This window comes from Jaculus jaculus, chromosome 2 (assembly GCF_020740685.1).
Source record: "Jaculus jaculus isolate mJacJac1 chromosome 2, mJacJac1.mat.Y.cur, whole genome shotgun sequence".
In the NCBI taxonomy this organism is placed as follows: domain Eukaryota; kingdom Metazoa; phylum Chordata; class Mammalia; order Rodentia; family Dipodidae; genus Jaculus; species Jaculus jaculus.
In genome coordinates, this window is record NC_059103.1 from 164,085,577 (window position 1) to 164,105,378 (window position 19,802).

Below are 19,802 nucleotides of genomic sequence, written 5' to 3' on the forward strand. Positions count from 1 at the left end.
GGATTGTTTTAGGATAATTTGCATGAGGAAAAGCAGAACCATGAATAAGGGTGATACCATGGAAATGAGAGGATTCCCCTTCTCCCTGTTATTTGAAGACTGAGCCAACAAGACTCTCTGATGAGTTGGAAGTGAGGAGGGAAGAAGATGAGTTCACGCTATAAAGTTTTTGTTTTTTTTTTTTAACTTTAGTAGCTAAAAATAGAGTTGCCTTTTCCATCTGGAGAAAATTGAAAAAGAAGAGTAAGAGATTAAACTCAACAAATGATCTTATTTTGTTGCTCATTAAACAACTTACTTAAATTGAATGTAATCACATTATTATTCTTTCCAATAGTATTCTAATTAATAGTTTCTTACAATGTCTTCCTATCTGTTTTTTCTTAGTTCTTTCAGTAATTTGTGTTTATATATCAGCCTAAAATTCATGACTAAAGTGTCCTTATTATTCACCTTCACAAATGAAAGGTATTAAAAAACAAAAGAATAAGAGGAAAAGAATTAGAATAAAGTGAAGCATATTAACTGTTGCTTCCACTATTAACACTGTGTCACACTTCCTTGCCATTATTGTCTCATAGATGTATGTCAACCTAACATCTTGCCAAGCTCTTGGAAATATGTGTGTGATGAATATGAATTCTTATGACTCCACCACATTTGATGCATGTCGGTTGTTTCAGTACATCTTTGAAAGTAGTGCTGCTTTGAGCAGTGTTCATTCTATTCCATTTTGGTAAGAAGATTTTGGATTGATGAAACATTTTGGCTAAACTCAGTGCAATTATTTCACAAATACAAGAAATATTTCTTTCTTTCATTCAAACAATTCTTATTGTTTGTAGGAGACAGAATCTCCCATGGCTGTTTTATGGAGACCAGCCAGGATTGGCACCTCAAGTGCTCACTGCTGTACCTCTTCCTACAAATTTCAGTTTTAAAGGACAAAGTCAGGTACAATTCCCTATATTATTAGAGAATAATTATACTTAACCTGCCACCTTACAATAAGGAAGTGAGGTTAGGGAGATAGTTCATTGAGGCATGAGGACCTGAGTCCTTGTTCTAGGACCCACATAAAATGCCAGGAGTGGCAGTGTGTATCTGTCATCGCAGTGCTGGTATGCTGGAGATGGAAGGCTCTCTGGGGCTCACTGACCCGCTAGTCTACCCTAAGTGCGCTCCAGGCTCCTGAGAGACACAGTCTCAAAAGAGGTAGATAACATTACTGAGGGTGGCCTCCAGGGTTATCCTCTGGGTTTCACACACATGTACACATACATACCCACACATATGTGAACACACATACATACCCATGCAAAAAATAAGAGAGAGAGAGAGAGAAGAAAGGTATTATGGCTAGGGATATAAGTTAGAAGTTTGCATACCTACAATGCACAAGGCCATGTGTTCAATCTCCCAATCTCTAGTACTGGAGAGAAAAGTACCTACAATGCTACAGTTTTCTCTCCCTTTCTCTTATATGTGTGGTATGATGTGGTTTTAGATGCATACATATACATGTGCCTAGTCCAGAGGAGAATGTGGGGTATCCTCTGTTACTCTCAATGTTTCCTTGAGACAGAGCCTGTCACAACCCAGAGCTGCTGCTGTTTGTATGGTCATATTAGCTGACCAGCGAGCCCTGGTGGTTCCCCAGTCTCCACTCCTCGCAGGGTTGCAGAATGAGTGGCCACACTCAGCTGTTTATGTGTGTAGTAGGGAATCGAACTCAGGTCACATCAGACCCTCTCATGCCATCACACTTGCATGATAAGCACTTTACCCGCTGAGCCATCTCTTCAACCCCACAGCCACAGTTCTTAATTTTTATGATTAATTTTTAAAGTTTTAGTGCTAAATTAAATACAAATCTCAAAAAGTTCATATAAAGTGAAAGGTACAGAGTCTTTCTGACTTACCTGGCTATATTTAGATCCCTCTGTATATTTTGTGGTCATTGTAACAGGTAGAATTTGTAAAATTGAACTAATTAAGGTTCTGTGATATTTCTCAGTATATCCTATCTCCTAATTTCCACCTGTAACTTCTAACTTTCCTGGCTGAAGTGGAAATACCTTTCCCCACACTCATCGTGAAAGGAGGATACCTGCCACTACTGCTGCCTCTCAATCTTAATATAATCATTTCTCTGCAAAATACCAGTCCAGCTCTTTTAGATGTGGTTGATCATAGAGATAGAAATTAATTTATTTAAAATAAAGCTAGTTGAACTTACTTATTTTTAAAAGATTTATTTTTATTTATTAAAGACACAGGGATAGGGGAGAGAAAGAGACAGAATGGGTGTGTCAGGGACTACAGCCACTGCAAATGAACTCCAGATGCATGTGCCGCCATGTGTGTCTGGCTTACATGGGACCTGGAGAATCAAACTTGGGTCCTTAGGCTTCGCCGGCTGTGCCTTAACTGCTAAGTCATCTCTCAAGCCCTGAATTTATTTATTTATTTATTTTTAGCAGAAATGATCTTAGCAATGAAGAGAGAGTTTAGTCAATAATGAAAATATCTTTATAGAATATTTGACATTATTTTATTGCTTTCCTTTTATCATAACTAAAGCTGAAGCTTGTTGCTGCTTCCTATGATATAAGAGGAAATTTTCTCAAGTGGCAAACTTTAGAAGGTGGCGTTTTACAGGTAAGCCTGATTGTAGCTAAAAAATTGCTAATGTTCTCTATTTTTACCTTGAGGCAAAAACAAAGGGAAAAGACTAAGTTTTTGCTTAAGGAATATCAGTTACATACCACTGTTGATTTGTTTTCTGATACTTTAAATTGAAATTCTTAAACTTGTTTTTCATTTTATGGCTTTGAATTTTAATGAAGTTAGTCCTTTAGCTTTTCAGGCCCTTATTACATCAGATATGTCTTTGATCATGTTTACACTCATGTGGGAGTCAAAGAGCTATTGACTTTGGGCAAAGAAAGTGTTTGTGAGAGTTACTGACCAGCTGTCATCCTTTGCTGCAGCTTTGTCCAGACACAGAGACTAGACTGAATGCTGCTTATTCTTTTGGAACCACCTATCAACAAAATGTAAGTGTGGGCAATATATTTAAACAGCTTTATTTTACTGTTGTTCTCCAAAATATCACATCAGCAGTGATTGGAATAGTATGTGAACTTTTGAAATTAAAAATACTTTTAATAGAAATAAATGTTTTCACTAAAAAATGTTTATTATTTGGGCACAGAAAATTTTAATTGAATCACCAAGAAAATACTTTGGCATTTGTTGAATTTTAAGCATCCTGTGCTATGAAATTTTCCTAGTCAGTGGTGTATCTGATACCTAGGACTTGCTGGCCAGTTATTCTAGCCTGACTGGTAAGCTTCAGACCAATGAGAGACTCAGAAAAAAAAAAAAAGGTGGATGGTGTTCTCGAAGGACAACATTCAAGCTTGTCCTCTGGCCTCCACACATATGCATAAATGTGAAAAACAAATGAAAACTACCATCATGAAGAAAGGTTGAAAGAAAATAAACATTTGTAGCAGATTATCTTTAGATAGATGCTTCAGAGATGATTTTTGTTTTCTTTTTAATAGTCTCCAAAGTTTCTACCTTGAACATAACTTTATTTTGTGACCAGAGATGACTTAGGATTTTTTGTTTTTAAAAAAAAATGTTATGTGTATGTCTTGAGCTAGGAGAAGAAACAGTTGTTAAATACCTGCTGCTATGTGCATAACATTTCATAAAGGTTCCACGTGATCCATAAAACAATTTTTAAGACGTGAGATATTTGGTATCTGTGCTTAAATGATACTAAATAATATTTGCTGATTACTCAAATTCTTGCTATAGGTGAACTGTGGTGTCAGTGTTCTGTTAGGTTTAAAACCATTGGTTCTGCATTAAATCTGGCTGTCACTCACTCAGGCAAAACAGCTGCCTAGAAAGAGAATTGCAAAGAATGTGTGTCCTATAGATATGTACCAGCTCCCTAGGGAAGTACAGATAGGCTTCATAGGGCCAGTGATACTTAGGTTATATGATGACTACTGAGTTGGAGGGACAAGGTAGGAGAAGATATTTATGCAGGACCTACATTTGCAGTGTTGGAGAGGTGGAATGGCATGGCATACATAGTTAGGAACTGTACTAAGTTAATGTGAACAGATGGTAGAGTGGCAGGGGACAATGAGATGTAAGCTTAGCTCTCCTGAGGGAAGCTAAATCATATACATCATTGTACATCAAGGGAAAAACCTGGGCTTCATTTGATAGGTCGTCTGTAGGGTTTTGTTGGTTTTTGCTTTGTTTTTGTGGAGAAGAGCCTTGAGGGGTGAAACTGATTTTAGTGGCATTACAGAAGCATGGGTAAGGGGTTAACTAAAGAAATATACGTGACTAGAGGGAGCTGCATCACTGAAAAGATCCACCCCACATCAAGACTCACGGAAGTGGTATCATTAGAGTTTCTTAGCCTCCTTGCAGGCAACTGTATTACTGAAGAATCACCCTCTCCCTGAACATTTATTTACTGTTTATACAGCCTTGGAGAGAGGTGATGTGAGTCATTTAACTTTCATGAGCTTTTGAGTCTTAAGAGTATATTGTGACTCTGAAGAGCTACCCTATTCTCCAGCAACGAATGTTCCAACTCCAGAGAAACAATTAGGCAATACTGACCTTTGAAAACTAATCCACATATAAGTGAGCTAATGCAATATTTTTCTATATAAATCTGTCTTACTTCACTTAATGTTCTGGTGTGGCCTATGACAAGATCTCTTTTCATGAAACTGAATATTTCATTATATTTCTGTATCCATTGGTCCATCAACACGTCCACAGCTTTAGTTTTTATGATGATGATTATTATTAAGTAGAAACTTTGTATGGATACATCATGTGTTGGTACCATCATTTCCCTCCTCACCACCCCCATTCCTCTGAGGAACCTTCTCAAGGGGATTGCTGGTGTTCCCCCAGGGTTGTAGGTTTTGAGCTGTGACAGCAGCAGTCATTGTAAGGGAGGTGGGGGCAATGCCTTTGGACATTCCCTTCCACTCTGTGGCTCTTAGAATCTTTCTGCCCCTTATGCAAATTTCCCTGAGTCACAGTGAGTACTTAAGTCTACTTTAGTATTGAGCTCTCAACAGCTTCTGAATTTCTGCTTTGGTATGTTTTGAGTATCCTTAGTGTCTGTCTCTATCACCCTGGCAAACTGCTGTACTTTTTAAACCTCTTCAGTGATATACACTTAATATTGAGAATGAAGGCATAGTTTCTCTGTGTGTTATAGGTTAAGAACAGAGCTATTCTTTACTGTTAGGCTTTGGGTTTTTTTGCTTTGTTTTGTTTTTTTAGTAAGGCGCTTATAAAAAATATAACTTCTTCCTTTTGAAGTGTTATGTAAATACATGTAAAGAAAATAGTTTGAGGGTACTTTATTTTTTCAAAATTCGGGGGAAAGCCAGTTTAATATTGAAAAATATACTTATTTTCAACTGTGATAGTTTTATTATTGATGTTATTTTACAGTGTGAACTTTCTGTCTCTAAGATATTAAGTGACTTTCCCAGCCCCATATTCTATGATATTTACCTTGAATACACTGATGAAGAACAACACCAAAATATTTGGGCTATACCTGTGTTAAATCTAAATCTTCAACACAATAAAATGTTTGTGAACCAAGGTAAGACATCCTACTATAATCTCTCTTAGCTGAAATCAGTAAATAAATCATCCAGCACAAATTTTTTTTATTTTGTTACTTTATTTTCATTGACAATTATGTATGTATGTATGCATATATTGAAGAAAATGCCCAACTTAATGTTCTAATTCTTCTCAGGATATATTCTTCTCAGCAACAGAATAATTTCCTTACAATATGGCTGGCAATTAAATTAATACAAATGTCTCAATGTTAAGCTATTGTAGTAAAACAATGGTTATAATAAAGATCATGGATTTTCTTACTATATGATTTTATATAGTATGCAAAAAAGTAAAACAATAAGATAAGAAAACCCATGATTTGTTCTTTTTGTTGGACAAATTAATTTATTTTGGTGTTACCCTTAGCTAATTCTGTCAGGTAAGAGAGGGAGAAAGATATTAAAGGAATTTCTTACTTAATTTGTTCATTAAATTTCTTGAGCATAATCTTAAACAATTTGAAAGTATTTTTCTTAATTCCATTCTTGTTTTCTTTTTATAATAAAAGACAGTAGCTCTAGCAAGTGGCTTCTTACTCGGCGCATTTTCCTAGTGGATGCAGTAAGTGGACGAGAAAATGAATTAGAAAGTCAGCCAAGAGTAATTCGAGTTGCCACCCAGATATCACTGAGGTAAAGCAAACAAAATAGAAAAGCCTAACAACTAAATTAGGCTTGGAGCATATGGCAAAATGTCATAATGAATGCATTTACCAGTAGTTAGCAGATGAATACAATAAGGACAACCGAAGTGCTTACTTCTAGGTATTCTACATATTTCTGTACTGGTGAAGACCAATGAAAGTAAAGCGAGGAACTGGTATCAGAAGAACCTAAGGAGTTTGTTCTAAATTCACATCCTAGGCCTCTGAATTATTTCATTTCATGGCTGTTACCATAAATTCTGCTAATGTAGTATTCCAAATAAAAATGAAATTGAACCTAGTCAGGGTGCCTTGTTCTTGTGAAACCATGTCAGCACGTTCCTTTCTGAGTTCACTAACTATACAGTACTAACATACTGTACCTGGCCAAATATACCCTACTTTGTGCTTTCTGAAATACTAGATGTAGCATATATTTTGGTCAGAATTCATCTTTCTTACCTAGATCTGAATTCTACCTGCCTTTCTTTTTAATTTATGTATTTGTTTTGTTTTGTTTTTTTGAGGTAGGGGCTCACTCTGGCCCAGGAACCATGGAGTTCGTTATGTAGTCTCAGAGCAGTCTCAAACTCACGGAAATCCTTCTTCCTCTGCCTCCCAGGTGCTGGGATTAAAGATGTATGCCACCACAGCCCAGCTTTCTACCTGACTTTCTTAAAGGGTCACGCAGCACAGCTCTTTCAACTATTTCTTAACCATGGCTGTCAGTGCTGCAGTAACTTGATTTGTACATTTCATAGAACCTGAACCAAGTTTTTGGTTTGTTCTAGAAAATGTGTGTGATACACACACACACATATTTTTAGAGAGAGAGAAAGAATTAGTATGCCTGAGCCTTAGCCACTGAACTCAAACTCCAGGTGCTTGTGCCACCTAGTGGGCATGTGCAACCTTGCACTTGTCTCACCCTTGTGTGTCTGGCTAATGTAGGATTTGGAGAGTCGAACATGGGTTCTTAGGCTTTACAGGCAAGCACCTTAACCACTAAGCCATCTCTTTAGCCCAAGAGTACATTTTAATATTTAATTTTTGAACCCTTGCAACTAACTGGTATTGTAATCCTTAATTTATATTTAGTCTTCCCTAGTTCTTATTAATTGCTTTGTTCTGAGATATTGTGACAATTTAAATTAAATTTAACATAATGAAAAATGTTTGCCTAAAGGACTAGATAACTTATAATTCTAAGTATATTTTCTTTTGTAGCATCCACCTTGTACCCAACACAAAAAATGGAAACATATACACTCCCTTAATCACCATTGCTTACAGTGACATTGATATCAAAAATCCCATTGTCCAGTCTGTGAAGGTGAGTTCTTGACTAGCCAGAGTCCTTGTATTTATAAATATAATCACATAAATACATAAACTACAGTTTATCACCACTAGTGGTCAAAAATAATTTTTTTCAAGTTTTAAACATTTCTCTTTACATAGTCAAATGTTTTTTCTGTTTTGGGTTGTTCGAGGTAGGGTCTCAGTCTACCCAGGCTGACCTGGAATTCGCTAATGTAGTTTCAGGGTGGCCTCCATCTCACGATGATCCTGCTACCTCTGCCGAGTGCTGGGATTAAAGGCGTGCACCACCACACCTGTCTATATAGTCAAATCTTAATTGGCTTTAATTTATAATGGGAATAGGCCAAGTTTGTGGAACCTGAGTATAAAAAGGCAAGAATGGAAGGGTCACCAGCAGTGAAGTATCCTGCCTATAGTACTATGCTGAGATACACAGTGTCTGCTTCTTGTCTCCTTAACTAATTAAATCAGAAGAACTTACAATGGGCTTGTATTGGCTCACCAGTCTGTAGGCCTCGGATGGAGACATGCTTCAGCAGATAGAGAGCATCATCATCACTTAAGTGGTAAAATCACCACTACTTTATAACGAGTAGTGATGAAGTAAACTAGAGAATGAAGTTTGGACCTGCAATCTGAGTTTGCTACAGAATAGAAGGGTGTGTCTGAGAAAAAGCCCATATATGAAAGACTTTGCACATCCCAAAAGCAGACTGCACCAAAGAATGACCTCAGAAAGGATGTTCACATGCCTAGTGTCTTCTCAATCTCCCATTTGATGCAGTCTCCCATTGATGCTTGCTTGGAAGAGGGATAAATGAGAGGGATGGAGGCTTTAATAAAAAGCCAGAGAAAATACTTTTTCATTACTGTGATCATAAATACCCGATAAAAGCAACTTGAGTAAGGAAGGGTTTATTCTAATTCTAGCATATAGTTTGAGGGCATCTAGTTCATCATGGTGGGAGGATGACATATGATCACGTCAGGAAGCAGAGATGGTGCCTAGATGCTTTCTCCTTTTCACACAGTCTAAGGCCCTAGCCTGTGGGACAGTGCCAACCACATTTAGGTGAGTCTTTCTACTTCAGTAAGCCCAGTCTAGAAAATCTCTCACAGATATGCCCAGAGGCTTGTCTCCTAAGTAGTTCTAGTGCCAGCCTGTCAAGTTGACAGTATTAACCATCATACCTTCTATGTTTTTTTTTTTTCCTTCTAAAGAGTAAGTGGATATTCCCTGTTCTCTACAAATAATAAAAGTGGGGAATAAGAATGTCTTACCTCCAAGACTCACTAATATCTTGTAATTTCTATTATTTTCCTTTCTTGAATCTTAATAGTCTACTTCCACTAACCAGTGCTTTTGACCTGTTTGTTGTGCTTATGCTTGTACCTAGCTGCTATTATACTTAGCAAGCACTGAGCAAATTTAGGGTCATAATATAACTTTTAAAGATACCCTGTCCTCATTTGTATTACCTATTATAATTAGTTAAAGCAGGTTTCCACTGAAACATGCTGGTTAACAACAAAAGGCTGCCTGGTCTAAAACTTCCTAGAGTCATTATTCATGGATAACCAATACAATACTTACTCTAATGTAAGCATTCCTCTGTTTTTTTTTTTTAATGTTATTCTTGTCCACAATGCTTCAAACTAAGTCTTGACAAACTAGAAAACAAGAAACAAAAAAGGAACTGAGAGACTCATGAAGCTATCTTAATGAAGTTTACTTCAAATTTATTATAGTTACAAAATTTACAGTTCTTTGATCAATTTGTTTTATTTCTTATGGCAGCCATTATAAAAATTCTGTGCCAATTTTAATCCTCTAGCTATAACTTTTGTCTCTCACCCATGCAATTATCTTTGCTTCCTAGTTACTGAGCAAATAAAACTACCTAACATGAATTCATTCAGGTTTCCTCTTAAATACCTAAGAAGCGACTCTGCTTCCTTATCCTTGGAAAGTTCTCTCCTTCCCTAAGCTAATCTTGTATCTGAATAATACTGTTTCATCCTGGCCTCTGTTCAGTCAACCTCTCTGCTAGTCTCTCCTTTGCTGATAAAACTCTCAGAATGCCTCACTTTAAAAACAAACTGGGGCTGGAGAGAGAGCTTAGTGGTTAAGGTGCTTGCCTGGGAAGCCTAAGGACCCAGGCTCAACTCCCCAGAACCCTTGTAGGGCACAGATACACAGGGTCACACCTGCACACATGGTCACGCATGGACACAAGGTGGTACACGCATCTGGAGTTCGATTTCAGTGGCTAGAGGCCCTGGTACACCAATTCTCTCTTTCTCTCCTCCATAAAAATAAAAAATAAATGAAGCTGAAGCAACTGACCAGTTAGCTCTTTCCTCAGTATTTGCCCTCAGTATTTGCCAGTTCCTCTACTTGCCATTGGACTCCTCTCTCCATTTCCATCCATTTGACTCTTTTATCATTTTAACTCTGGCTTTTTTACTTCTTTGAAAAGCTCACAGAGGTCAGTAGTCAGTTCACATGTGGTATATTTTTTTGTTGGCATTTATACATCTGGATGCCCTCCCCTCCCCCTCATTCCAAAACTCTGTGCTCTATCCGTGGCAAGACTGATATGACTGCCTCTTCCACCTCTCGTAGTTGTCTTCACTTACCTTTCGGAGTTCATCTTTCCCTTGTCTCGTAATGTGTGTCTCCAAGATGTTTGTTCAGACTAATCTATCTTCTTAGGGTATGGTTTTTTAGCCAGCTTCTAGATTTCTTGATATACAAAGTCTGAAAATGAAGTATGATTAGTTTGCATTGGACTGTCACCAGTGAACCTTAGTTCCTGATAACTAATATGTATTTCATGTATATTCAAGAGAGAGATTTAAAGCAGAAGGAAAGATTATCAAAAAGCATATCTATATGCAAAGGCCAACTTTAGTAAAATTGATAGTTAAGAAATGTGACATTTATGGTAAAATGTAGGTACAGATGTACTACTTGCCTGATAATAAATACAGGTTTGTGGTATTTTGTATGACTGATTTGTTTTCGTATGAATATCAGGTTTCTTTCTCAGTTAAATATGAAATGAATCAAGGAGATGCGTCTGTCCAGACAGATGTGAGTATGTTTTCATTTGTTTCAATATTTATAGTATTTTTAACTAAAATTTTAATATATAAAGAAAAAGTGCAAAACTAGAGCTGCCATGTAGTCTTTCTCTGGGCTCTCCTGCTAGTAACATCTAACATGACCATGGTACAGTGATCTTAATCCATAGATGACCACTGTAATCCTGCCGTCAGCATTCTGTTGGGAAATTACAGGTCTTCTCACTGTCCTTTGTACGGTTTAAGGCCCAGTCCAGATTCCACATTTAGATTAGCTGCCTTATCTCTTTAGTGTTCCTCTAGTCTGTGACAGTTTCCCAGGATTTCTTTGTATCTTATGGCCATACTTTTTTAAAATTGTATTTCTTTATTTAAGAGAGGGAGAGAGAGTCAGATAAGAGAGAATGAGAGATTGGGCACACCAGGGCCTCTAATCATTACAAACAACTCCAGATGCATACACTACCCTGTGCATCTGGCTTTACATGGATACTGGGAAATTGAATCTAGGTCCTTAGGTTTTGAAGGCAAGCACCATAGTCACGAAGTCATCTGTCTAGTCCCTCCCCCCATAACTCTTTTTGAAGAATGTTTGTTATTTTGGCCCTCAAATCTGGTTCGTATGGACTTTTCCCAAAATTAAGTTGAGATTATGTAGTTTGAACAGAGATATCATAGACATGGTATTAGGCCCTTTGTGGTTTATCACATCAGGAAGCACAGTATGTGAGCATGTCTCATGACTGCTGATTTTAATTGTGCTAAGATGGGCACTGTAGGGTTCTTCTCTGTATTTTTCCATTGGTAATTAAGTATCTCATGGAGATAGACTGTGGAATTATACAAGTGTCCTACTTTTCAAGATTCTTTTCTCCTATAATTTTACTAGCTACTGATGATCCTTGCTGAAGAAAGTATCACTTGCCTGATAATAGTTGTTTATTTTCTTCATTTCTTCCATATTTATGAATTAGAACTTTATTGCAAGGAGGAGCTTGTTTCTTAGTCTAGATTAGTGTCTTAACCACTGAGCTATCTCTCCAGCCCTTATTTTGTAAAATGTTATTTTAATTTATTTATTTGAGAAAAGTGCAATTTTTTTATTAATTTATTATTTTTTATTAATTAATTTTGTACTCAGTGAATATAGTCAAGTTGGCACCATTGTTAGGCTCATTCATGGCCTACCCCCCCCCCTTTTGGGCCCTCCTTGTTGAGGTATATGGGTCATGCATTCTGGAGTTAGCCCACAGTTATGGGTAGGAGAAATGTCTCTTCATATCATAACCCAACATGTGGCTCTGGCATTCTTTCCGCAAAATTTCCCTGAGCCATGTTGGGTTCATTTTTGGTCTGCTTCAGTGATGAGGTGTTGGGGGCCTCTGGGTCTCTGGATATCTGAGTTGGTAGGAGTTGATTGGATTGTTCTCTGTGTTGATCTCCTTCACCCTTGTGCTGGTACTCGTTTCACCAAGAGTATAGCACCCTTGCTTGTTTCGCCCATTGTTCTTAGTTTCAGCTGGGGCTCTTTTGAGGTATGATGGGATGGTCTCTCCTTAGGATCTGTGTCTATCTGAAAAAGAGAAGCAGATTCTCCAACGGAGAGTAAAGTTAGCACCAGACACATGAGATGATAATCCTTATCTCATGGTTATTGTTGGTGATTTTTAAATCCATTATTATTCATGTTCTTGCTCAGATTTTCTCAGATTTAAGCATTAAAATTTCCTTCAACTTGGTTCCTGTGTCCTTTCAATTGCTCCCCATGATTTTTTGAGTACCTCTCGCTTTCTGTTTATAGTATGCATGAATACCGATGAGAAGACTTATGTATGTTCTAAAATGTTCTTTTTTCACACTTCAGATTGCTCTGGGTGTATTGGGTGGCCTTGCTGTGTTGTCATCGCTTTTGAAGACAGCAGGGTGGAAGAGGCGCATTGGGAGTCCCATGATTGATTTGCAAGTATATGCTCAGTTTTTAAGTATATTTTTATCTTCTCAATATGCTGGATCCTTCCTATAACATACAACTAGAATATGGGTAAGGAGCAGTGATGGTGCCCTTTTAAGTGACATGATCTAGTTTACATTGGAGAAAACTAACTATGGTGGCTGGAGATATTTGTCAGTGTTTGCTTGGCATGAGTGAGAACTTGATTCAGTCCCTACCACTGCCAAAAAAGAAAATGGAGGGCCAGGCGTGGTGGCGCATGCCTTTAATCCCAGCACTCGGGAGGCAGAGGTAGGAGGATCACCGTGAGTTTGAGGCCACCCTAAGACTACATAGTGAATTCCAGGTCAGCCTTGGCTAGAGTGAGACTTTACCTTAAAAAAAAGAAAAAGAAAATGGAAAATATGCAAGATAGATAGTGGTAGAGATTCTCAGCTAAAGAAAATTTGGAAGCAGTTTTTCACAAGCTGTAGGATGAGCAGGATTGAAGGAAGAATGGAATGACAGATAGGAAGATTTTATACATACACACACACACACAGCAGATAGATCAGTTGGTTTTCATAACTGATGATACATGGTTACATGAATGGAACAAGACTTCAGGCTTAAGAAATGGGTGGGCAATATATTATGTATTATTTTAATACTGTTGCTGATTGAGGTAATGAATGTGGTTTTTAATAGCTATAATTATTCTTAAATTTCAGACTGTCATGAAATTCTTGGTGTACTATGCTGGTGATCTGGCCAATGTTTTTTTTATCATCACAGTGGGAACAGGTCTTTATTGGCTTATTTTCTTCAAAGTGAGTGAGTTTCAGAATCTAACCTAAATGCCAATATCTGAATAACTGGTAAGCTGCCTTTATAAAGGAACTTTTTATTAAAGGGAGACATCTTAATTAGAAATATGGAAAGTTAATAAGCTCCCCATCACCTGAGTATTACATTTGTAATGTGTGTCACTGTCCCCTTCTTTTATTCTTTGTTGGCTTTATAAATTGTGCTTCATAAAAACATTGTGTTATTATATTGACCAAAGAGTTTTTGTTCTAGGCACAGAAGTCTGTCTCTGTTTTTCTGCCAAGGCCAGCACAGGAAGAACGCTTTGTCACTTACGTGGGATGCTCATTTGCTCTGAAGGTAAGCTTCAAAGGACAGGTTCCTTTATTTCAAAAGTCTACTGATTAGCTAGTAAGTCTTTAAAATTAAAATGCTTTCAATTCTTTGGTATAAAATTTACTTTGGTTTTAAAAGAAAGACTTATTTTATAATACCTCATTCAATTTCTTGCATTCAGTCACTTTTTTCAAAGCAGCTATAAATATATTTGAGCAGTTATGAGTTGTTTAAATGATATTTCAGTGTTTAACTTTCCCCTTTGGTGTGTGATGATACATTCACAATGGTACAAAATGCCTTCAGTCATGACTCGACTTTTTTTTTTGTGTCCTTGTTAATCATGGGTAAGAGGTAAGTCTGGATAGAGTACTGAGATATTAGATGTTGTTTTCTTCTCCCTATGACATCCCCTCCCAGCTCAGGGTCCCCATCCCTGTAGGTGAAGGCTCTTTACATACCTATGTGGTAGATCTTATCCCATTGCATTATGGTAAGTATCAGCTTTTCCCAGTGAAAACAGAGAGCTTCCTCTTAAGTTATCGTCCTGGACTTGGATGTTCTCTTCTGATCAAAATGCATCCAATAGGAAGAATGCGTCAACTTAAATGGACTGTTCTTGTAAATGTGAAAACTATGTTTTAACAGCATAGTTTCTTGTATCTAATCTAGAGATAGAAAAAAGATAGTGAAGAAATTCTTAATTGAAATCATCAAATTACACTTGAAAAAAATCCTTACTTATAAAGAAGTCAGCTGATCTATAAAACCTTGAGGAAGAGCCGGTTATGCAAGAACATTATGATAGGGAAGGAGAAAGAAGGATGTCTCTTTTTCATAGCACTATTTTTTTTTTATTTTTAAATATTTTAGAGAAAAGGGGAGGAGGGAGAGAGGAAGAGGCAGGTAAAGAGAGAGAAAGAATGGGCACACCAGGGCCTCAAGCCACTGCAAATGAACTCCAAACGCATGCACCACCTTGTGCATCTGGCTTACGTGGGTCCTGGGGAATCAAACCTGGGTCCTTGGGTTTTGCATGCAAGTGCTTTAACTGCGATGCCCTCTCTCTAGTCATGGCCCTATGTTAAGGAAAGAAGAAACAAAGGAAGGTGGATTAATAGATCTATGATAGTTCTGTGAAGTTGGTAATTCCAGATGATACAGACATCTAGTGACCCCCTAGTGGTAGTATAATTCCATGTTGAAGTCATTTGTGAATGGTATATACTCTGGTGATTATAGTGTATTTCTTAAGCAATCAATGTTGGTTTTAATATTACTTATTTGGTTGTTTATTTATTTGAAAGCAGAGAGGTAGAGAGAATGGGCTCACCAGGACCTCTTGCCATTGCAAGCAAACTCCATATGCATCTACTACTTGTGTACCTGGCTTTATGCAGGTACTGGGGAATCGAACCTAGGCTGTGAGGCTTTGCAAGCAAATGCCTTTAACTGCTGAGCCATCTCTCCAGCCCAGTGTTGGTTTTATAATTTGGCTTAAATGCTAATAGTTTTTATGTGTTTTATTGTATGTTTTCAGGCTTTGCAATTTTTACATAAGCTCATATCTCAGATGACTACAGACATATTCTTTATTGATTGGGAGCGACCTAAAGGAAAAGTTCTTAAAGCTGTTGAAGGTAAATGAAATAAGCATGAGTACCAGAATTCTTACCTACACTTACAAAGGACGGCTTTTACTCATTTACTCTCCCCAACCAGGTGAGGGCGGTGTGCGGAGCGCCACTGTTCCTGTAAGCATATGGCGAACATACTTTGTAGCAAATGAATGGAATGAGATTCAGACTGTGAGAAAAATTAATCCACTCTTTCAAATACTTACCGTCCTCTTCTTTTTGGAGGTATAAACTTTTTAATGTAATTAATGTTATTCAATGCAACTTAACATAAATTAACTTCATAAATGTTAACATAATTCCAACTACGGCCCATGACAGCAGCAAAGTTTTCTACAGGTTGAAGTATTACTGTCAAAGCTGTGAGAAGAAATCTCTTAGAAAATCGTGGTGCTCTTTGCTTTTCTTATTATAAAATAAAGAAAAACAAATTTAAGTGAGTTAATGATAAAACACTTAGAAAATGTATACTGTATTAACCATTTTGTGTGCAATCTGATACTGTTAAAATTATTTACATTATTGTATAAAATTCTCACTATTGTCCATCTCCACAACTCTTCATCTTGCAAAAACTGAAACTCTGTTCTCACTAAATAACTATATACTCATTTCTTTATCCCCAACCTTTGTACAACCACCATTCCACTTTCAGTTTCAAGGAATGAATTATTTGACTCTGGGTTTAAAGAATAGCTTTTCTATCACTGGTTTCTAACAGAATCCCCTGGTGAACTGGTATAAAATGTCTATGTTCCTGTTGTAGTTAGCATCACATTACTGGGACAAAATACCCAACCACAAGGAGCTGGTGGGAGGAAAGGTTTTATGTTGGCTTACAGTCTCAAGGGTAAGCTTCATGGTGGCAGGGGGATGCATAGCACGAGCAGAGGTTGAAGATCACTCCTTGTAACAATAGGTGGAATATAGCAACAAGAGTGACCTGAGCTCTGGTAAGGAGGAACCGGGCTCTAACACCCCAAAACTCACCCACAGGAACATACCTCCTCCAGCAAAGCTGTACCTCCCAAATTGCCATCAGCTGGGGATCAAATATTCAATCACATGAGTTTTTGGAGTGCAACTGATTCGAATCACCACAGCTCCTTACTCTTAGAGTTGCATTTTATTTAGTGAACCCATATATTTGCTTTCAAAAACCCTTCCCACATGAACCCTATTCTCACCTCTCCATCAGAAATTACAAGGTTGGTATTTTTCAACACCCACCTTCTGTATTTCTGTTCTCTACTATGGTGCTAAAAGCAATCTCTACAACTAAAAAATGTACAATATACTTCATAACATATTTGCAGTTATGTCATGGATCTAGTTGGAATTATCAAAGGACATAGTACTGTATAGGGAATGGAAACAAAAACCATTTTTCTGTCTGACAGGTTAAGGAACTGTCTGCCTTAATAAGATTATCTATAAATAAGTAATGCTTACTCTGTAGTCTCTTTTCCTCCTTCTCCCTTTCCATTTTTAAAATCATTTAAAAGGATGTATATGGCATAGGGCTTTGAAACAACATTTACAATACTTCAAAACTTTAGTTGAAGTAGCACTTTGTTTTTGTTCTTTTAATTAACAAGTAAAATTGTTGATGTTGAGCTAGGCCTGGTAGTGTAGACCTTGGAAGCTGGAAGGCTGAGGCAGGAAGGTTGCAAGTTGAAAGTCTGCTTGGACTATAGAGTTAATTCAAGGTCAGCCTGGGCAGGTTCACAATGCCTTTTCTCAAAATAATTAAAAGTGGAGGGTTGGGGTACTTGGATGATCAAGCTTAATAATAGAGCACTAATATGCAGGGGGCACTAAGTTTAATTCCCAGCACCAGCCCACAAAATAATGTATGCTTATAGTGTACAACATAATATATTAAATATATGTACATATTATAGAATGTCTAAATTAAGTAACAGGTCTTTTACCTTACATGCTTACTTTTTTGTAGTGTTTTTAAATATTATTTGATGAACCCAGGTTTAGAAAGAGGGAGACACTCCTTTAAATCTCAGTATGTAGAATGTGGAGGAAAGGAAAATCAGAAGTTCAAAGTCATTTTCATCTTACATAGTGGGCTCTAGGCCATCCTGGGCTACATGAGACATAATTTTCAAAATGCCAAAAAAATAGTGTTTGATGAGCTTGAAAAAATCGTACATGAAAAAGAAGTCTTATAGTCAACCAAGTTTGTAAAATATTTATAAAATAACTTACTGTAAAGTATTTGTTCTTTGAAAGACACACAGTAAATGCACATGCCAAACCAATGTCTGTATGTGTGTGTGTGTGTATTCCTTTCTTGCCCATTTTTGGAAGACCTTTTGTAATATGTTCTTTAAAAAAAATGAAAGTAGTAAGTATAGTAGTACAGTGCAGACATGTGTTAAGTAGTCATGAATTTCTAGTTGGTAGTTTAAGTCATCTGAAGAAAAGTCTTAAGCCTTTTTAAGAAAATTGTCAGCATGTAGGACAGTAAGGAAATTAAAATATTGAAGCCTGGCATGGTGGCACATGCCTTTAATCCCAGCACTTGGGAGGCAGAAGTAGGAGAGTCACTGAGATTTCAAGGCCACCCTGAGAGACTACATAGTGAATTCCAGGTCAGCCTGGGCTAGAGTGAAACCCTACCTCAAAAAGCCAAAGGAAAAAAATTAAAATATTGTTATCTAGATTTTTTTCTAATGTTGATTAGCTTGGATATTTTAGTCTTTTAAGATGAGTAGAGAAGCATATTCCATTTTTAGTCTAGAAGTCTTCCTAAGCCTATTTAAATTATTGCTTTTTCTATATACTTCAGGTTGTGGGGTTCAAGAACTTAGCAGTAATGGATTCATCCTCTAGTCTTTCTAGAAACCCATCAGACTACCTACCACCATATAGCCGCATTTTGAGATATGCTGTGTGTACTACTATTTGGCTGGTCATTGGATTTGTACAGGTAATAACACATTATGCTTTAACATTGCCTCTGTAACTCTGCTTGTATACTGATTGCCCTCAAGTATTGACTCATATCCTGATTTTTTTAAAGTAAAAAGATGGTGGCAAAAGTGATAATGCCTATTCGTATTGTATCGTAAGCCAGGCCCTGTAAGAATCAGTAATTGCTTTAGACATACTAACTACTTCATCTTTCTATTAGCCATATATGATAGGCTCAGTTAGCATCATCACTGTACAGGTAAGGAAACCCAAGTCTTGTCACAGAGATAGTAGTTGACAGTGCTTTGAAGTCAGGAAATTTGATTTCAGAGTTCACATTCTTGTCAGTAGGGGACTCAAAGGTAAAGAGTCGTATCTTTCTCGTCATGGGACAGACTTCTAGTTTAGTTCATATATAACCACACGTCAGATACGCTATCGGAGTATTTTCTTTTCCTTCAAAATATAGCTTATAGTTTACATTTATTTGTATCTCACTAAATCTCTTGCTAAGTGCTAATGCCTCTCAGGGATTTTTTTTTTTTTTAAATAACCAAAATGAAACATGAATCCTCACAGCTACCAGGTTCTGTGGCTTTCACAGAGGTTCTTTTCTGTGCTTAATTCCTTCACCTTCTTGAAGTTAAAAAGATGAAGGCAAGAAAAGAAAAGGAAATGGCAGCTAAAGATTTAGAAGGTTTAGCTCTAATGTCTGTTCTTTTTCCTGCTTCCATAGAGTCCCAAGAGCAGAAGGTTTTCCTGTTTAATTAAAACTTCTTTTAATTTCTATAGTGAGCAAATGAAGATGAGACCTTGAGAGAGACAACTTGCTACATGTTAGCTAACAATTATCCACCTAATTACAAAAAAATACAGCATCTTTTCAAAAATCTTGGGGCCGAGTTTGTTGACAAGCACTTTTAATCCCAGCACTCAGGAGGCAGAGATAGCATCAGTGTGAGTTCAAGGCCACCCTGAAACTACATAGTGAATTCCAGGTCAGCCTGGGCTAGAATGAGACCCTACCTTGAAAAACAGACAAACAAAAAAGGGCAGGGGATTAAAGTCTCTTTAAGAGAGCTTATTCTTATTAAATTGGATCTAATTAGCATTCAATAACTGAAAATTGACCTCCCCCCCTTTTTTTTACAGTGTAGGGAATCATACTCAGAACCTTATGCATACTAGCAAAGTACTTTATCACTGAGCTACATTCCTAGTCTGAGAAGTGCCTTTTTAAATTTACATTTGTTGTACATTGGATAGATCGCTTCATATTTGGAGCTTTGGAGATCGAGGTAGTACATGAGAGCTGGAGAGTAACAGCCAACAAAGGAAGACACATGGATGAACATGGGGCTTGATGGTATCAATCATCAGTACCACAGTAGGGAAATATTTTGTACATGTA

At 37.1% G+C, this 19,802-nt stretch overlaps 1 protein-coding gene across 3 annotated transcripts in view; it reads left to right on the plus strand.

The window, feature by feature from the left end:
• The window catches only part of Tmem67 (transmembrane protein 67), a 54,197-nt gene that overhangs the window by 17,225 nt on the left and 17,170 nt on the right, over positions 1-19,802 (plus strand). For 2 of the 3 annotated variants that reach the window (XM_004656934.2, XM_045144210.1), the window contains exons 8-21: positions 582-736; positions 846-954; positions 2,584-2,661; positions 2,994-3,059; positions 5,515-5,671; positions 6,206-6,329; positions 7,568-7,673; positions 10,704-10,760; positions 12,615-12,713; positions 13,412-13,510; positions 13,761-13,847; positions 15,364-15,463; positions 15,546-15,685; positions 18,267-18,407. In XM_004656934.2, the coding sequence (XP_004656991.2) occupies positions 582-736; positions 846-954; positions 2,584-2,661; positions 2,994-3,059; positions 5,515-5,671; positions 6,206-6,329; positions 7,568-7,673; positions 10,704-10,760; positions 12,615-12,713; positions 13,412-13,510; positions 13,761-13,847; positions 15,364-15,463; positions 15,546-15,685; positions 18,267-18,407 (1,518 nt within the window). The remainder of the gene's footprint in view (positions 1-581; positions 737-845; positions 955-2,583; positions 2,662-2,993; positions 3,060-5,514; positions 5,672-6,205; positions 6,330-7,567; positions 7,674-10,703; positions 10,761-12,614; positions 12,714-13,411; positions 13,511-13,760; positions 13,848-15,363; positions 15,464-15,545; positions 15,686-18,266; positions 18,408-19,802) is intronic. The other variant, XM_045144211.1, reaches the window with a different exon arrangement.